The sequence below is a fragment of the Sphaerodactylus townsendi genome, linkage group LG03, assembly GCF_021028975.2.
Source record: "Sphaerodactylus townsendi isolate TG3544 linkage group LG03, MPM_Stown_v2.3, whole genome shotgun sequence".
Lineage (NCBI taxonomy): Eukaryota > Metazoa > Chordata > Lepidosauria > Squamata > Sphaerodactylidae > Sphaerodactylus > Sphaerodactylus townsendi.
The window spans coordinates 98,961,723-98,981,163 of record NC_059427.1 but is presented as its reverse complement, the minus strand read 5'-3'; the positions used below and the strand labels follow the sequence as shown (position 1 = coordinate 98,981,163).

Here is a 19,441-nt window from a genome sequence, read left to right as displayed (position 1 = left end):
TGCAGTACTGCAGCTTACCACTTCGTGCCACGGTGCTCTTACATATCAGCGACTTGATAGCAAAAGAGACACTGCTGATGCCATAAACACACTGAAGTATCGTGGAAAACAAAAGACTGCAATATACTCACAAACTGAAAATGTAGAATATGGTATTGTTTTAAATCCTGGAATGTGCAAGCTACCAGCCAGAGTTCATTGCTACAATAAACGAATTAGTCTCTAAGGTGCCAAAGTACTTTGAGTCCTCTTACTGCTGCAGGCTAACCGTATTTCTTTTACAACTAATCCCTTGATCTCCTTTGGCTTCACTCCCTCTTGTGCCTGTTGCCTGAACTACAGCAGTCTGGAGATGTGAAAGAACCAGTCATGATATTTAATCGCTGTCTGTGGACAGTGAGCTGGAAAGAAACCTGCTGTTCCTTAGCCGCATTCCAAGTGAGTTCAGCATCCAGTGGAAGGATATGTTAGTGGCCTTTAATGTTTATTCCGAAATGTCTGACACCAAAAACCAGTGAGGTCAAATAAGGCTTCATGAGGGCACACAGGGCAAATAAGGCCCCCAGTGAGCTAGCTTTTTCTCCCAGTTAAGTAGAGCACCCTAACAAGTTATTTAGAAATGAAGAGACTATATGTGGGAGGGGAGAACAATCATGACACCCTACAAATGGACAAGATCCACAACTGCCATACATGTGCATTTGCTGTTGTGGTCCTCACCTTGTGGAAGGGCCGGGGGGGGGAGGGGCGCTACATTGAACGGAATGGTTCAGCAAGGAGGTGTAGATGTCCCATCCTACTGTTGTCTTCCACTTTACAATCTACCTTCAGTTTCTGTGAGAAAAGCAGATAATAAATAAAACAAAAACCAAATAATACTTAAGGGGGGGGGGTTAACAAGGCTTTCCTGTGTTAGCCATGAGCTATCTCTAGCATTGCAAAATCAAGAGGGAAAGGACAGCTGAGTGAGCAGACAGTGGCTGCAACTCCTCCTCACTTTTTGTCTTAGAAAAGGGCAACAAGGAAAAGGACCCCCAAGAGGCTCCAGTTGGCGCTGTGCGCCCTGCCAGGGTGTCCAACAACATTCCTGTTGGCACCAGCCCTGAATGTTGGATGGTAATCCAGTCAGGGGTAACACATTAAGAAATCCCTTAGAATGTCATGCTCTGACTCCTAATGTGTGATGAAAGCTGGCAATCGTATACAACGAAAGTGATCTCCCTCAGTACCATCTGCATGTTGAATTCACATGACTGGGGAAACAAATGCAACCTTTTGAACTGTGGCAAAATTGATGAGCCCTATGCCCTCCTTCCTGTTTTAGCTGTGACCCTCTTGATGCACTATTCTGTTCACCTGGTCAACTGCCAACTATGCAGTCATATGCCATGCTCTCCTCACATGAGCCATCTTCATTGTAACTGAATGCTTAGAGTTACTTCCTTTTACATATTAAAAAAAGCTCTCCAGTTTGTGGGGCCCTTTGTGCCCTTCCCCACAACTGCCATGAAACCAGCGTGGATTTCCTGGTGGTCCTGAGAGGCAGAGAACACAAGACAAAAAGCAGACAAGAGGACTTGTTGCGGCTTAGTAGCATGTTGAGTCAGTGGCATATTTACCTAGGGGACGTGGGGTACCCAATGTCTCCAGGCGCCCCCAAGTGGGGGGCGCAAAAATTTCAGGTTCGTTTGTGTATTTTTAGTGCTTTTCCAGTTTTCGGCCTGCCGGGGGGGTGGGGGGCAGTTTTTAGGCTAGCAGCACCAAGGTTTCAGGGATTTTTCAGGAGACTCTCCTGATGATACCAAATAAGTTAGGTGAGGTTTGGTTCCGGGAGTCCAAATTTATGGACTCCCAAAAGGGGTGCCCCTATCCCCCATTGTTTCCAATGAAAGCTAATATGAGATGGGGGCTACACCTTTGAGGATCCATAACTTTGGACCCCCGGAACCAAACTTCACCAAACCTGGGTGGTATCATCAGGAGAGTCTCCTAAAGATACCCTGAAATTTTTGTGCTGTTAGCTTAACAGTTGCACCCCTGACAGCAGGCACCCTCCAAATTTCCCCAGATTCTCCTTCTAAATCACCCCCTTTGGCAAGGACTTAAAGGGAGAATGTGAGGTCCCCAGTTTAAACATTGAAAGTGATGCTGTTTGGGGGTGGATTCCACTGGAGGTGTTTTGTGAGAGATGATGCTAACATTTGTTTGGTAAATGTTTTGCTGGGGGTGATTTGTGAGAGATTTACATGCTTAATACCCAGTTGCACTGGCTTGGAGCTGTTTCTCAGGCTAATAACCTACCTCATTGGGTTGGTGTGAGGACAAAATTAGGAAAGAGAATTGGTGGGGACAGAGCCATGTATGTTTTGCTGGGGGTGGGAAGTGTTTTGTGAGCTGGTGCAAAAAATCATTGTTTGGTCGTGGTAGGGGAGGGTGGCCACCCATACCGGGAGGGGGGCAAACTCAGGTTTTGTCCCTGGGCTCCAGTTTGCCTAGATACGCTTCTGTGTTGGGAGACTTTCAGAGCTTAGAAAAAGGCAGAAGTGTTCAATTGACCTTCTGCTGGCCTTACACACTGTGAGCAAGTGCCACCATTCAGGAAAACTACAAGGGGATCCTTAACTTCATTCTGATTGTCAGCGAGTGATCTAACCAGGTGGTTCCAGCACTGTCCCAGCCTTCCTGCGCCACTTGCACCATCTAATAACCTGTCACAGCGTTCCAGAATGAAGGGCACGTACTTGTCAGGCTATTTAAAGGCATGCATGCTGCCCTTTATTCTTCCACATGTTTTGGCTGGAGGAGGTCAAAGTCAGCTTAGAGAAGCCAAGAGGAAAAGACAGACCTGGAAAAGATCATTCCATTCCTGGCCTGTTCCTTTTCAGCTCTCTGTCAGCATAATAGTACTATCTCTCTATTGAGGGAACTACAGAGAAATATAAGCTCTGGTCGATCATCTCACACTTCACTAAAGAGAACTACCAGTGACATTGCCTTTCACGCAGTGACATGTGCTCCATGGTATTGGTATCCTGACAATGTTCTCTATTCCACTGATGGTGTCCCAAATTGTGGTCCATAATGCAAAACACTGTGACGCTCCCATCAGAATCAGAGCTGAATTAGAGCAGACGTTTTCAACATTTTAGAAGAGCCGATCGATATAAAAATTCAGAGCAAGAGATCAAAGAAGAGCTAGTATAAGAAAACTGAAATGATACCACTTAATCTTACTGATAGTTGACATGCTGATTAATAACCCATAAAGTTTCCACAGCCCAAGCACTGGTTGTTACAATTCCTTTATTAGGAAGCAATACACATGAAGCCTCTCACAATAAATAATAAACAAACAACGGAGCAACCTATATGAAACCTCTGGTGCAGGGGCAGATCAGTGCATGGTTCTCACTTGGGTTACTGGCATCTGTTCACCACCATCATTTATCTTTCTGTAAAAATCCCCCCATCCATCCTTGCTGCAGTAAGCAGGACTTGAGGTGCGTAACAGGTGTGGGTACATGGGGGACAGGGGGTAAACTGATTTTAAAAAACTCAAAAAGAAGGGGGACAACACAACCCACTTCAGATCCTGTCTCTTCAGCAATTTATATGGAACGGATGTCCAAATTACTACTTGGAAACACAATTTTCCCCTGAAAGCACTACTTTTTCCATGTAAGGAGGTGGGATCAGAGGCCATGTTTCAACAGGAAAAACAGAAAATTACTTTTGGTAGCTTGCCTGAAGCACTTGTGGAAGCAACTCATAGCACTTCCATTAAATATATAGTAACAACTTCACAATTATTTAATTACATAGCATATTTTTTTATCCCATGCTTTGTCCAAAGAGTTCAGGCCTCCATATAGTGTTGTCCCAACCTCTATTTTATCTTCACAATAACACTGTAAAATAAGTTAAGCTGAAAGGGAAAAAGACAAAATCAAACTAACCCAGCAAGCTTCATGGCAGAGTGAGAGTCTGAATCGAAATCTCCCAGCCATTATAGGGTTGCCAACTTTGGGTCGAAAAATTCCTTGAGATTTGCTGGTGGAACTTGGGGAGAGCAGAGTTTGGAGAGGGCCTCAAGAGGGCATAATGTCACAGAATCCACTCTGTAAAGCAGTCATTTTCTCCAGGAGAACCATGGTCTGGAGATCGACTGTAATTCCAGAAGATCTCCAGGCCCCACATGAAGTTGTGGTATGGCAACACTATAGCCATACCAAATCTGTCCCATGAAGGACCCTGGATACAGAACTCCAAAAGAGCAGTTTTAGTGTTTCCCATAACAGGTTGAGAGCCATTCTTTGATGGTTTTGAGGCCCGTATTTTAAAATGACAGGAGGCTGCTTAGAAGGTAAAGCTCAGTTGATTTGGTCTGCTTATGAAGGAACAATCTAGCTTCTGAAAAAAAAAAACTCTCTGTAGGGCTGAACAGGGGCGTAGCTTTAAAAAACAGCAACCATGGCTTGCCTTGGGCCCTGTGCCCCCTCCCAACATCTGTGCACCCACCACTCCAACAGCTGTCCCCTCCGCCACAACTGAAACAGCTGTGCCCCCTGATACCCCTGTAAAAAGCCCTGGTGCCTTTAAAATGCACCGAACCTAGGGGTGGAGAGCTCCTTTATGCTGAAGCTTTGGAGACAGGAGTTTTGCGGAGGCAGTGAGGCAGTTTATGGATAGGTGTTCATAATTTGATTACATTTCTTCTTTTATGCATGAAGAAGTGATTAACACAGAGACTAAAAGCTGTTCTATTTGACTATCAGAGGTCAATGCAATAAAAGGTACTGGCTTACTCATTTTTTGTCTCAAAGTAAATATGCACATATTTTTAAAATATATTAATCTTCCACATAAAACATCTGACATTCACAATCTTCAGCTGTAATCCTGCACTGTGGAAAATCCACAGACAACTTGCTGTTGTTTTCAGGAGAATTGTACCTTTTGTTCCCTATGTCCCCAGAAATTGTTATCTGGTAGGAAACTATTTAATATAAGGTACAGAATGAGCCAACTCCACCTGAAACTCTCCAAGTATGATAATTACATGTATGAGAGTAGTAAAAGTGGAAGAGCCAACTGTGGGCTTATGTATACACATACATGCATATATGTGACATGATAACAGATGCCCATGATGGCAAATTGCCACAATGACAAACTCTTCCCTTTCTATGCAGCCCATTTCCTTTAAGACACTAGGCATATAAAGCAAACTTATGAGATTCTGGTGTCACATGTGGCAGCCTTTGTCTTACTTGTTGCAGGTCTGTGAGCTGCAGGTACCTATGTCAGAATCCAAGGATATGTTTGACAACAGAAGATATACATTGTATTGTCAAAAACTTTCACGGCCGGAATCACTTGGGTGCTGTGTGGTTTCCGGGCTGTATGGCCGTGTTCTAGCAGCATTCTCTCCTGACGTTTCGCCTGCATCTGTGGCTGGATCCTCTGAAGATGCCAGCCACAGATGCAGGTGAAACGTCAGGAGAGAATGCTGCTAGAACACGGCCATACAGCCCAGAAACCACACAGCACCCCAAGATATACATTCATCCTTGACACAGACATGTAATAGCTGACATACTAGCCTACCTCCAAAGCAAATTAGGTGGCCATTTTCAGGACCAACTGAATTCTTGTTTTGATTAATACTGCAGCATAAGTATTCCAAACTGACATCCTGTACCTCAAAAACAGAAGGGGAGGAGAATATGCCTTTTTCTTGCAATGTCACTTTTTTTCTTTCAACCATTGTGAACATCATATTCCCTGTCCTGCTGCAGAGACTCCTGTGTACCTCATTTCTTTATAATATGCCTGACCTGGCTTGTCATGCCTCCACAGAGGCTTTTGTTATTTCCCCACTAAGATTCAGTTTCCCCATAGTTAGCATGGTTTTAGTTTATTATTAAGTCTTCTAAGGGAGGGTATTTTAGTTAGCCCTGTCCCTTTAAGACATTTCTCAATAGGCAGTTTCCCTCTTTACCCAGCAATCCCCTGTTTTAGTTCTAGCTAGCCAGTCAGAGTGAGGTAGTTGGAGACTGGAATATTCGTGACGTATATGGTGGTCCATAGAGCACAAGTTAAAATTAACAGCAATTAGAACCAGACAAAGACTGAAAGAACTAAAAGGAAGCAAGTCACAGTGAACTTTCTTGAAAGCAGCCAAGAGAAGACACAGTCTACAGCTTTAAACCTGCTCAAGACAAGAAAGAACTCTGATTAGTAGATCCAAGGGAGGAGTTAGGGTCTTGATTCTCTTAAGTAATAAACCTATTGTTGAACTATTGGACCTGGCTTGTGTCTTCCCCACTCTGTTCTAGACAAGTACAGGGCACCAAAAATAGATTCACTTGGGGGGCAGAACATGGCTCATTACTATACTCTATCCTGCTATAGTGCGGGGACATATGAAAGAGGAAAATACAGTAGTGAAGAGCCTATGTTCATGCCATATGTCTCACACACTACTCCTGTGTTGCACATTACACAGCATTCTGTTTCCAAATGTACAAATACACACAGGGTATGGATGTCGATTTTATCATCTTTTTATTATATCGACACCTCTTCTATTTTATGGTTTCCAACAAGGTAAAATCAGGTGTCACATTGAATAGCAGACTTTCCTGTAATAGATCCTCTCATTACAAAAAGAATCCACAAGATTCCAGTTTTAATCCCATGTAACTGTGAATGTGTCTCTTGCTGCATGGAAGCTGATTCACTAGAAATAAGAAGCAAGATGCCCAGAAGCCCACCTTTGAAGTTCATAAAAGATGGAAAATCTGCCCCCACACCCATTATAAAGCTACCCCAAAATCATAAGGTGTGTGTAGTGGTTAAGAACAGTGGGCTCTAAACTGGCTGACCAGGTTCCATTCCCCACTCCTCCACAAGAAGCCTGCTGAGTGAGTTTGGGCCAGTCATAGTTCTTTCAGAACTCTCTCAGACTGAACAAAGGCAGGGAATGCAAACCATCTCTGAACATCTCCTGCCTTGAAAACTCTAAGGGGTCCCCAAAAGTCAGCTGTGACTCTAGGGTACACATACAATTGCTGGCAGTCCTTGGGATTCATTGGTCAAATGAGGTAACTGAGCCCTCTAGTGGCAAAACCATGATTCTGCTGATAAAAGGCTTAAAGATGAAAAAGATACAACTAGAAATGCCATTGTTGGTATGCTTGTGGGTTTGCTTGAACAGATTCAGAGGGCAATTTCAAAGTGATCTTTAAGCAGAGGGTCAATATTTGTTACTATAACACCACTATAACATTGCAGACAATAATTGTGAAGAGTCTGAAACAAAATTGCAGACGGGACTATCCTAGAATAATCATGAAGGGATCTCACTGAGCTGGTCAGCAGTTCCTAGCATCAGATCAATTGAATAGAAATACACACAGACCCATAGTCTACTTGCAATTTCCCTTCTCAGACACATGTAAGATTCAAAAGAGGGTTGCTCCAGTCATGCAAGCAAAATACGCTGAGATTTTAGAATTGTGACTTTTATAGCTACCCCTCCTGGCAAAGTTCACAAAAACACAGAGCTTATAGAGTGAAACCTCTGAAGTCATGCTCTCACAACAACAGCTTGATGGGAACATGACTGGTGTTTTGCGGCTGTACTGCCAGACTCTCACAGGAAAAAAAGATGCTGTCAATATGTCAGGATGTGCAGTGATGATTAAAACAAGAATCCTTTGATATATCTGTTCTGACACGATGTTATACATTTTGTTCTTCGGTCCACACACAGTTTGTGAATCAAACAGTAAACATCTTTTTAACAAGGGCACCTGCAGGGCCCTTGCTAAAAGTCTGATCAGTATAAACTGCATGGTCAACCACACACAGGAGCACCAGCGCATCCAAATGTTTCCCCAAGTCTTGGTTCTTCAAGGAACTTGAGACCTTTTTTCTGGATTGGTGCCAAAACCTGCTGATATTATTATGGGCACGTGGATTTGGGTTTGGGTAAGCATGTTCTCTTGACTGACAGCAGTAAGTACTTCCAGATTTAGGTTTAGTACTGCTAGAGATTGGTTTGTGTGGGCAGAAAGGTATGCTTATGGCTAGTATCCACATTTCTAGTGTTGTATTGTCAAAGACTTTCACGGCCAGAATCACAGGGGTGTTGTGTGGTTTCCGGGCTGTATGGCCGTGTTCTAGCAGCATTTTCTCCTTTCACCTGCATCTGTGACTGGCATGATCCTCTGAAGATGCCAGCCACAGATGCAGGTGAAACATCAGGAGAAAATGCTACTGGAATACGGCCATACAGCTTGGAAACCACACAACAACCCAATTTCTAGTGTTATTCTTTTCTTTGTTAGGGATACAAACAGTGCAGCAGAGTATTTTATTCTTTAAGCTTTCTGGAGTCACTGCTCATAGGCCTCAAGGAGAACTATTTGCCAGGTTCCTACATTCCATTTTAAAACTACGTTCTAGCTGCAGCCTGGGGATCATCCATCACATCCTGAAATTTTTCCCTCTCCCTTCCTCGCCTTTCCATCCAGAATATCCAACTTGATGAAGAGTTCTGGGGGACCTGAAAGCCTGCTTACTGTTTTGTTATTTTTTTTAGATTGTTCTAATAAAAATAAATATAACTAGTATTTTTGATATTTTCTATGGCCCAACACAGGAGCCTACTCTGTTTCTTCTCTTACCTTCACTTTTTAGAACAAAAGCAAAGCAAAAAAATGAGAAAAGGGATATAATATAATATGATATAATATCTTGTATGAAACCCAAATCTGGCATTTTACTTCCAGTCCAACCCCAGTAATATTTTGCAGATCATTCCACAGGAAGGTAATTCTTTTTTAAAGCCAAAAATAAAGCTATCAAAAATAAGTTTTTTTTTCTTTTGCTTTCATTATACCAGAATGAAGACTCTGTTACTCCTTGAGCACATTTCTCACATTCTATTGGAACTGTCCATTCACAAACATCTATTTGTCAAACAACACTGATGGTGCCAACATCTTGAGATTGGCCCTACATTTTCGATAGATTCTTTTCACTCAAAACTTGTGCAAGAATCATATTAGTGCTGTTAGGCTGAAAAGAAAAAAAAGACCACTGCAAACAGCCTCACATCAATATTCCTTCACACTTTTGCATAAAAATGTGGACTTGTACCAATCTACTTGCTTCCTGGCCTCACCACATGCATCTGTCCTTATTGCATGGCTGGCCCCTTGGGGAGCAATGGAGGCGACAGATAATGGGAAATAGAACCGACTTCTGAAACAGAACATTTTCTTTCTATTAGGTCTGCTGAGCTGGAAGTGACCATGCAGGTGAGCTCCATCCAGGTGGTTTTGGAATGGGCCCTACCACCAGGTAACTGGAAGGCACATAGCCCCTCTGTCCATTCACCTCGACCAGGCTCCACTCTTTGCTCCCCTTCTTATCATGTGGCTCCAGGACAGTTACTGGCTGACCTGGTCTTAAGCTGACCTCATGGTTGTTCCTGGCTGTGAATGAGTAGCCAGCCACCACCTGAGGAAAGCAGAGAGATTCCATTACAAACATACAACACCAGAGAATAAGCAACTCAGACCTTCTGTAGAATTTGCCAGAATTCCAGAGATTCTGGAATTAGATACATTGGAGAGGTAAGATTTTCTCAGTGTGTGCTGGGGCTTCATTACAAAAGCAGATTAGCAGAAGGTGAATAAAATATGGATATTTGCAAAATCCCACTTTTTTGGCATAGCATTTTCATTTTTTTAAACAAGAAGCAAGGGTAACCCTGGCTATTATCCCATATATTATTTCATGCAGAATCACTCCGAATGTTTGTGCAGAGAATATGTGAAACTACATGATACAGGGCCTTTAATCATACGGATTCCATGCGCTAAGAGCATTTCTACACTGCTGGTTATCTCACAGTTTCTATGCTGACTCTCATTGCTTATGGCACTTGGTCCTTTGATCATCTCTTCCTTGCATGATCCTAAATATCCCATCCCCTCGTTTCTTGCTTCACAGTGGCTGGCAGGGTTCATATCCCACTTTCCAAGACCATTTTTTCCTTAGAACAGCCCCTTGAAAGAAACAGACACGTTTGCATACAGAAAAGGAATAACTGAAGTAAAGTTCATGCTCCAAATTTGCACAACATTACAGGAAATGCCATTATCCTGTAAGCACATATATCCCATTATATGCCTAGGGCAGGGGTCTGCAACCTGCGGCTCTCCAGACGTTCATGGACTAGAAATCCCATCAGCCCCTGCCAGCATGGCCAATTGGCATGGCCAACTGGCAGGTTGCAGACTCCTGGCCTAGGGAAACAAAGGATAAGGAACTGCAGTGCTATTCTGTGTGGTTACTCCAGACTACACCCATGTAAATCAATGGGTTCAAAATACCTATGCACTACTTCTGCATAGGACTGCACTGTTAGAGACTGATGGGTTTTTTTCCTCTTCTCACCTGGAAAGCCGATGTATTGAAATTGATGGGAGGGTTGGGAGTCTCAGGCAAATTGTAAGAATGGCGTCTCCTCTCAGCCCCATCATTTGGAATCAGCATCTCCATCTTGGACTTTGGGGTTTGGACTAAATGATATGGCTGAAGTTTCCCAGATGGGATGTAGCCTCTTGGCCCTGCATGGCACAGAGACAGTCACAGTCATGCTGTGGCCCACATACAGTCCTATCCTTTTTGTTCATTAACTGGTATGGATGAATAGAGGCACACCTCTGGTTACAGTGCAGTGATTTTACAGGGAACAAATGAGTTTGGCATTTTCTTAAAAGGTTGTCTTGAAAGAAAGAAGGAAAGGGTGGAGGAAAAGTAGAAGTCAAGGAAAGGATGAATGAGTGGGTTGCACTGGTGGAAGGAAAAGAGAACAAAGTGGTAGAGATATGGAAAGTCAAGTGCAGGACAGTTCTGTACTTGCTTTTCCTTTCTGTCTGTCTTTTTCAGCAACTTGATCAGAAGCTGCACTGACTCCTGCTTTCCCAGCATTCTACAATAGCACAGTCTTCTGAGCACAGGAAGCAGGAAGGCCACCCCCACTTGCCCAAGGGCCTCTCTCCCCAGGCTTTTGCAAAGCATATGATGGATCTTCCCAGGTCAGTACAGTCTCTTGGGGTCAAAACAACAGTGACTGATGGAGGAGAATCCACATATCAATGTATGTATTCACACATCCACTTTTAAACCAGGGGTGGAGAGGGGTCCAATTAAAAAATGGAGTGTGAGGATACTATGTCTTGCCTTGCCACTGCACCCTGTTGCTTTCAGCACTTTTCATTCAGTTTAGATCACTTTATTTATCAGAGACAGCCTGAAAGAAAAATGCTGAAAGCAACCAGGTGCAGTGAAGTTGGCCATGGGAAGGGGTAGATAGCCAGAGAAAGGGGGTGAAAAACCATCCTCACTACCCTTTCCATTGGCAAAAGCAGAATGGAAGAGAAACTGGAAGCTCTTTTTCTCCTCTTGCAGCACTGCCTTGACTCACGGTGCATGTGAACTTCCCTGACATAAACTGGACAGTGAGCCCAGTAACCTACCTGGGACCCAGCATATGTAGGGTGTATCATGTAGTAATGGCCTCAGACTTTGCTAGATCAATGCATTTTGGATGGCATCAGCACTGTGCTAAACTCCAAAGGCTTATGCAAACCAAATGCAAACCAAATGCCACCCTTGTTATGAAGGAAAAGAATTAGTGGCAGTTATATCCCTTAAAGTACCTCCAGTATCCACCAGCCATCGGTTACTGTTGCCTTTGGTGTCCATGCCATGAAGAAGAGCCACAATCTGCCCCCTCTGAAGTGTCAGGTCCATATCTTTGCTGCCACTGATATTGCTTGTCACCTGGTATAGCTTATCTGGTCCATGCTTATTCACAAGCAAAAGGACCCTCCTCTCCTCTGCAGGGTCGAGAGGCTGGAGAAACACAAGAGGGCCAGATCACTTGTAAAAGATGGTACCACCAACATCTGGTGATTTTTTGGGGGGATGACTGAAAGATGGGTCATTAGAATGCCACTGATATGTCTCAACTATTTTATCTTACAATAACAGAAACAAATCCAAAATAAATCAAACACAGTATATAAACTGTATTAACTAATTATCCTGTGCAATTAAACTGGCAGGGAAAGTTACATCCCATACTGGTTATATTTGAATTCATGACTGATGATATGACAGTCACACAATACAGGAAAATATCTTTGTGGGCAATTTTAAATAGCCTCTTCTGCCACTAGAGGAAAGACAATTTACAGAGATTCTCTGGGCTGATTTTGGCTGGAAATTCCAGTGCTAAGATCTTTTCAGACAATAATGTTTTAAATGCAGTAAGCTCACATTCAGCAAATAACAAGCATTGCAAGAGATACGGGCCTTTTTTGCAATTTCTGGTGGCGGCACAGCTGTTTGCTTTCCAGTGTGGTTTTCCTATGGTTCTTATTTGCATGGGAAGTCTCATGCTGCAAAGTATTCCCAGCTGTTTCGATCCAATCCACCAATTTGCCCACCCACCACTTCCTTTTCATTCCCATGAAATCTCCCTCTGGGGAGGTTGCCTGCTGCCTTTTTTTGTGGTGCCAGCTTGCGTCTATTGATAATGCACTAAACCATGTAAATTTCATAGGTCTGTTGCTCTATGAATAGCCTTCAGCGTGAAAACTGTTTAAAAACAGCCCTTTTGATCCTGGTCAGAAGAGCCATTGTGTGGGTAGGGGAAGGCAGGAACAAGCTGGAAAACCAGAAAGAAGCATAAAGCATCCTAATTCACTCTGCCTTCCCTGCGAAGGAAAGGAAAAGTTGCACTCTGCCTGGTTTGAGCAACCACTCTAAATTGAGAGTTCTGTGACATTGGAAGAGGCCAAAAATGAGTGCATAATCAAAAATCCAACCCAAAGAAAATGTGAACTTAATGTGAGGCAGCCAACAAATGCATAAAAAGCATCTAATACCTTTTCTCAAGGAAGCATTTTTGCCACAGATAGCAGTGACATGCAAGACAGTCTGCCACTTGGGCCAGAAAAGCTAAATGGCACACACACTCCCATCCATCCATCCAGCCTTCTGCCTTGGGATATCTCTGCAGAATTGGAACCTCAATATTCTAACAATGGAAATATGTGATGATTGCTCTAAGGTACCGTATATACTCGCGTATAAGTCAACCCGCATATAAGTCGAGGCACCTAATTTTACCATAAAAAACTGGGAAAACTTATTGACTCGCGTATAAGTCGAGGGTGGGAAATGCAGCAGCTGCTGGTAAATTTCAAAAATAAAAATAGATGCCAATAAAATTACATCAATTGAGGCATCAGTAGGTTAAATGTTTTTGAATATTTATTTCAAAGAAAAACAGTAAACTGCCTCTGTAAGTGGAAAAGAGGGTCAACAAGAATCGTATCAACAATAACTTTAAAAGTACAAAAACCTTAGCTCAACCAGCAACCAAGCTAAAACACAAGAGTTAAAATCCTCCAAAACTGGATTCCTCATCATTATCTGTATGTCCAAATGTAACCCAACTTAGATTTTAAGAGGGATATTATCAGAAATGGAAAATCTACAATTAGCTTCCATTGTAAACAATGGGGGATGGGGCATCCCCTTTGGGGGTCAATAACTTTGGATCCCCTGACCCAAACCTCACCAAACCTGGCTGGTATCATAAAGAGACTCTCCTGATGAGACCAGCCAGGTTTGGTGAAGTTTGGTTCAGAGGGTCCAAAGTTATGGACCCTCAAAAGGGTAGCCCCATCTACTAATAGCTCCCATTGAAAACAATGGGGAATGGGGGCACCTCATTTGGGGGTCCATAACTTTGGACCCCCTGAACCAAACGTTACCAAACTTGGCTGGTATCATCAGGAGTGTCTTCTGAAGGTACCCTGAAATTTTGGTGCCGCTAGCATAAAAACTGCGCCCCCTGCTGGCCGGCAAAATAAAAACACAAAAAAAATTTTAATGACCCGCATATAAGTTGAGGGGAGCTTTTTCAGCATTAAAAATGTGCTGAAAAATTCGACTTATACATGAGTATATACGGTAGTTCTGGGAGAAACATGGTCGTGCAAGTTTTATGGGGATCTACTGGATAATGTCCAAGCCATCACTGGAAATAAATGGCATGTGCCATCCAGCCATCATTCTGGGTGGAGAGGGAGATGTGAAGAGAAAGCAGCCTTTACCTGCACAACTGGGCTTGGCATAACACTCTCAAAATTTTTGGAGAAGGAATAAAGCTGATTTTCAGCCTGGCATAAGTTATCTTTCACTATCTTCCAGAAATCAGCTTCAGGAAGGTGCCGGTGTGGCAGCTGAAAAAAAGAACCATAGAATGAAATGAAACATTTTGGGGAAATGTTCCCAAAGATCATGAGGATAAAAAACTGAAAACCAATAACAAACAGATTTTAGGTACAAGAAAACTACTGGCTGCAAGGTTTGTTGTACTTCTCTAATCTAGAGCCTAATGTGTGCTGGATATGACCCACATACAGAAGTGGAAAAATAACAGTATATTTTTATGAGATTCAAGCAATGTGCCTATCATTATGATAGGGCAAAGGGTGCTTTGTATTTCAGGAGCATTGCCTTCAAAGGGAAAAAGCAACTCTATACCCTCAGGGGTGCACTCGACTTCTCATGAGGTGGCCTGCTGACCATAAGGGAAGAGATAATAATAGATGGTTAATGGTGGCTGTAGCCCAAACTAGAAGAGATGTGAGAGATCTTTGAGTAGGAACTTTGGTGGGTGTTTTTAAAAAAGGTGATTAGCAGCTTTTCAGACTACAGCAGGGTCACTGATGTTTAACTCTTTCCTCCTTTACCTCTTCTATGATTTATATGACCCTCGATGCCACAAAAATTAATCCCATAGGACAAAAAAAGATTAGTACAAACTCCACAGTTCTCCCCACACAGATAATTGCAGTGATTCAAATTGCAGAAGTAGCATTGGGGGAAAAAAGATTGAACACCCAACCCAACAATCCTCCCCTGGTCTTCAAAGCAGATGAGTGAGGCTATCCATGGATCTCTTGATCTGCTCACTTTTCCTGATAACCCCTTTCTTAAGCAAAGATGGTACAGACTTTGCTCCTCCCCCAACAGTTGTATTTGAAACACATGTGTTGTTCCAGACTGGGTTCTGTTTCTTGGTCACCCTCCATGACCAAGATGAAAGACCAAGGAACTGGTCTAACAGACTTTATAACTTCATCAAATACCTTACCTTTTCCAATAGCTGTGGGGTCCTAACCTTGAATGATAATGTGCTTCACTGTAGCAGTTGGCAGTAATAAACCCAGACTGAGATTCCAGTCCACTGACAGTGTAATCCTATGCAAACTGGCTCAACTGACTTCAATAGTCTTTGACTGGATTGACTGTGTCTAGAACTGGAGAACCATAAGGGTATAGTGGCTAAGGTGTCAGACTAGGGCCTGGGAAACCAAGGTTCCAATCTGTACTCATGCCATGGAAGCTTGCTGGGTGACCTTGAGTTAATGACACACTCTCAGCCGTGTCCTTGGCTAGCATTTGAATGGGAGATCTTCAAGGAATACCAGGGTTGTAATGTTGAGGCAGGCAATGGCAAACCACCTCCAAATGTCTTTTGCCTTGAAAACCCTATGGGTTGCCATAAGGAAAGGAAAGGGGAGGGAGGGAGGGAGGGAGGGAGGGAGGGAGGGAGGGAGGGAGGGAGGGAAGGAAGGAAGGAAGGAAGGAAGGAAGGAAGGGAGGAAGGAAGGAAGGAAGGAAGGAAGGAAGGAAGGAAGGAAGGAAGGAAGGAAGGAAGGAAGGAAGGAAGGAAGGAAGGAAGGAAGGAAGGAAGGAAGGAAGGAAGGAAGGAAGGAAGGAATGCATTGTGTGTCTTTTACCTGGGCTACCTCCTTTTCTGCCTCTTGAAGAACTTGCTTAGCCAGATCTCTCTGAAGAACCACAAAACTCTGCAGAATCTGCCTCAGCCACTTGAGGGTCACAAGGTTGAACACAGGAAGTTCAGACATCAGCAAGTCATTAATGGCAAGATAGGTATTTATGGCAGCCTCTTCCTCATATGTCACACTGCCTGTCTCATTCCTCTTCTTCTCGAGTTCCTCATAGTCCAACAGTTTGTGTAAGCGCTTCTTGATCAATTTTTGAGGCCCTTTCAGGGTTTCTGACAAATTGCACAGTGGCAGATACACCAGGTGTTCCAGGCGTTTCTTCTGTAAAAAAGAAGAATCACACACACTTCTGAAATATTGTTGGATTGCATTGCGCTTGGAGCACAGAAGATTGTAAGAGTGTTGGGGAAGGTAGATCCACTCAGTTGGAGGAGTGAGGAATCAAAACCAATTCTCCATATTAGAATCCACCTGATCTTAACCACTACACCTCTAGGAATTGAAAAATCTTGCAAGTGGAAGATCAGCCGATGCCTCAGCTGGAAGAAGGAGGGAGTTTAGTGGAGGCATCAACTGATTTTCCACTTGCAGGACCTTTCAATTCCTAGAGGTGTAGTGGTTAAGAGCAGGTGTTACATGGGTGTCAAGGAAGGTTACATGCGGGTCTATGTCTCCAATGCAAGAATTCAACATATTTGAATGTCTCGTCAGGAAACTCCCTCTCCTCTTCACTCACCACAGTCTTGCTCTACTAACAGTCACAGTTTCTGCCTTACCCGGGGCTATGACTCCCCTCTGAGGTTGGGATCTCCCTTTCCCACCCACCACCTCCTAGCAATAGCCTAACTGGGGAAATGGGGTGAGCATGCTGCAGAATGAGCCATCTCTTCTGGGCAATTGAACCCCCACCCCAACTCCTGCCACCACGCTCTCTCCACCCACCACCCAGGGCACCTGCCTTCCCTCACCCCCTCCTAGATCCAGCCCTCATTTCAGTCTTTTGAGATCAAGGAAATGTGAGTTCTCTAGAGATGAGCAGATCTCATGCATTTCTACCCTTTTTCTTCCAGAATATCTTACTGTGCTCAGTTTTACTCCTCCTTGATTCCAGTTTAGCTAGGAGAATATTGATTTTGGAGGATGATTCATGTGCAGTTTTCCCCAGCTTATAGTTGCATTTTTTCTCCTCTGCATTGATAAATTACTAGAAAAATGCTAACTTGATGGTGTTATGTATATGATTGCATCAAGATTTTTGTAGCGTTTTCAGAGTGTGCACTTACATGCCTGTGCATTGATTAAAATGTAGATATATCCATATGTACAATCCCATTAAGATTGTTTTCTTTTGTGTTAAGGTGATAGATACCAGTGGGTGTTAACTAAATCACTGAAAAGCAGAATGCTAGATGAAATAAGGAAGATAGAAGGGTTTCTCTTAAAAAATTATAATATTTATGTATTATTAAATTATTAAATTTATATCCCGTCCTATCCCCCATAGGGTTTATATGTTGTAGAATATTAAGAGTCATCTTGTTGTATTATTTGTTCTATGGTTGGTTATTTTTCTGTTTTCTGTTTTCCAGTTTTGTGTATGTGTATATATAGAGGGCGGGAGGGGGAGAGAGAGAATTAATAATTTTTTAAAAAAAAGATTAAAAGATGTTGTTTTTTTGGGGAAAGCCCAAACAGGCAGTGAATCATCCTCTAAGCTGTCCCTTTTCTCCAAAAGAATATCAGTCACCTGTAAGAGTCAATTTGCCTGGTAACAAGTTGGAGGGCAGATCCAGGAAGTTTCTGATCCATCCCTGGGAATATTATTGATGAATTGGTTTGTGGAAGGAAAAGGCGAGTGAGCCCCTCAGTTGCCATTGGCCTGAAGAAGGGAGGGGGCTGTCACTGCAATCCCAGAAATGGGGGTGCTCTGCCATACACCCAGTGGTGGGATTCAAATAATTTAACAGCTGGTTGTTTACAAGCACCATTTTAACAACCGGTTCTGCCGAAGTGATGCAAACCTGCTGAATCCCACCACTGCATACACCCCTTTGTCTAATCTTTATCTTTGCCCTGTCTTGGTAACTCAGGGTGGGAAATGAGCCTTAACAAGCTTATTGCAAGAGGAATAGAGTCAAGCCTAAACAAGGAAATTGGGCAATGTTCCACAGAGTGTGAGTTAACTGCAGCTAGGACTGTTTCTTGTTTCTTTCTCTAAAGCCAGTTTTGGTCTATCCCCCCCACCCCCCTCTTTTCTGCCTGGGGGAGAGACTCTTTTATCAAGGGCAGATCTGTTTATACCTGCTCTGCATTTCCCCTCCAGCATCTGCAATTAAAAGGAAGCTGCCTTTTAGGAGGAGGGAAGGCACTGAGTGCTTGCCTGCGGGGGTGGGAGTTGCCTGTCTGCTTTGCCTTACGAACTAGGTTAACAGCAAGAGGAAACTGTGAAACTAGTTTATTTTGTGTATCTGTGAAATTCATCTTTTAAACATTTGCATCTTTCAAACTGCTTTCGGTTCATGTATGGAGGAAAGGAGATTAACAGTGTCCTAAATAAACACTAAATAAAAAAATAAAATTGCTTCCTTCTTACACTAGTTAGTGGAATAAAGGTCATTGTAGAAACCAAAGTGCTTGGTTGAGAGAGAGGCAATTTCTTGTATAAAGACCCAAGTTCTGTCAGATTGATCAAAAGTGATGCAGGGACACTCACAGTCCCAGAAGGGAGTGGGGAGATGAATAAGCAAGCAGGGAGGGGTGGGTTCAGCATTTCTTTTCTCACACACATACACTTAGCTCAGTGGTTCTCAATCTTCCTAATGCCGTGACCCTTTAATACAGTTCCTCATGTTGTGGTGACCCCAAACCCTAACATTTATCCATTTTACAGATGGAGAACACTGATGCAGAGAGTCTTAGGTGACCCCTGTGAAAGGGTCGTTCGACCCCCAAAAGGGGTTCCGACCCCCAGGTTGAGAACCACTGACATAGCTGATGGGAGTAGAGACCATCACTTTCAGTATATATTAGAGAAAATTCATAACTGGAACTTCTCTAGTGATAATAGCACTACTACAGTTCTGACTCTATTGGCATTGAAGGAGTCTGAAACTGGAAGAAGCTTTCCCCACAAATCTCATTCCACAGATGGTTAGTTCAGGTGTCCATTTTGCAGAGGCAGAAACTAAGGGGTAAGTTGCATTCTTGAGAGAGATCCATAACAACATGTGCCTCAGTCACATAGGTGGGGAAAATGACACAAACAAACCTCAAGTAATGTGCACTGCTGTGTGCAAAATTCAGAAATTAAAAAACAAAGTAATGGAGAATGGCTAATGCAAGGTAACTCTTGCTTTGAAAGCAAGATTGGTGGTGGAAAGTGCCACCAAGCTTCAGCCAACCCTAAAAGGTTTTCAAGGCAAGAGATGAGCAGAGGTGGTTTGCCATTGTCTGCCTCTGTGTTGTGACCCAGAACTTTCTTGATGGCCTCCCATTCAAATACTAACCAGTGCCAACTCTGCTTAGCT

General features: G+C 43.2%; 1 protein-coding gene across 5 annotated transcripts in view; it reads right to left on the bottom strand.

The window, feature by feature from the left end:
• Nucleotides 1-8,267: 8,267 nt before the first annotated feature.
• The window catches only part of ARHGEF37 (Rho guanine nucleotide exchange factor 37), a 61,467-nt gene continuing 50,293 nt past the window's right edge, over nucleotides 8,268-19,441 (bottom strand). For all 5 annotated transcript variants that reach the window (XM_048491377.1, XM_048491375.1, XM_048491376.1 and 2 more), the window contains 5 exons: nucleotides 15,906-16,235; nucleotides 14,211-14,339; nucleotides 11,742-11,937; nucleotides 10,474-10,646; nucleotides 8,268-9,531 (listed from right to left, as the gene is read on the bottom strand). In XM_048491377.1, the coding sequence (XP_048347334.1) occupies nucleotides 9,298-9,531; nucleotides 10,474-10,646; nucleotides 11,742-11,937; nucleotides 14,211-14,339; nucleotides 15,906-16,235 (1,062 nt within the window). In that variant the 3' untranslated portion in view covers nucleotides 8,268-9,297. The remainder of the gene's footprint in view (nucleotides 9,532-10,473; nucleotides 10,647-11,741; nucleotides 11,938-14,210; nucleotides 14,340-15,905; nucleotides 16,236-19,441) is intronic.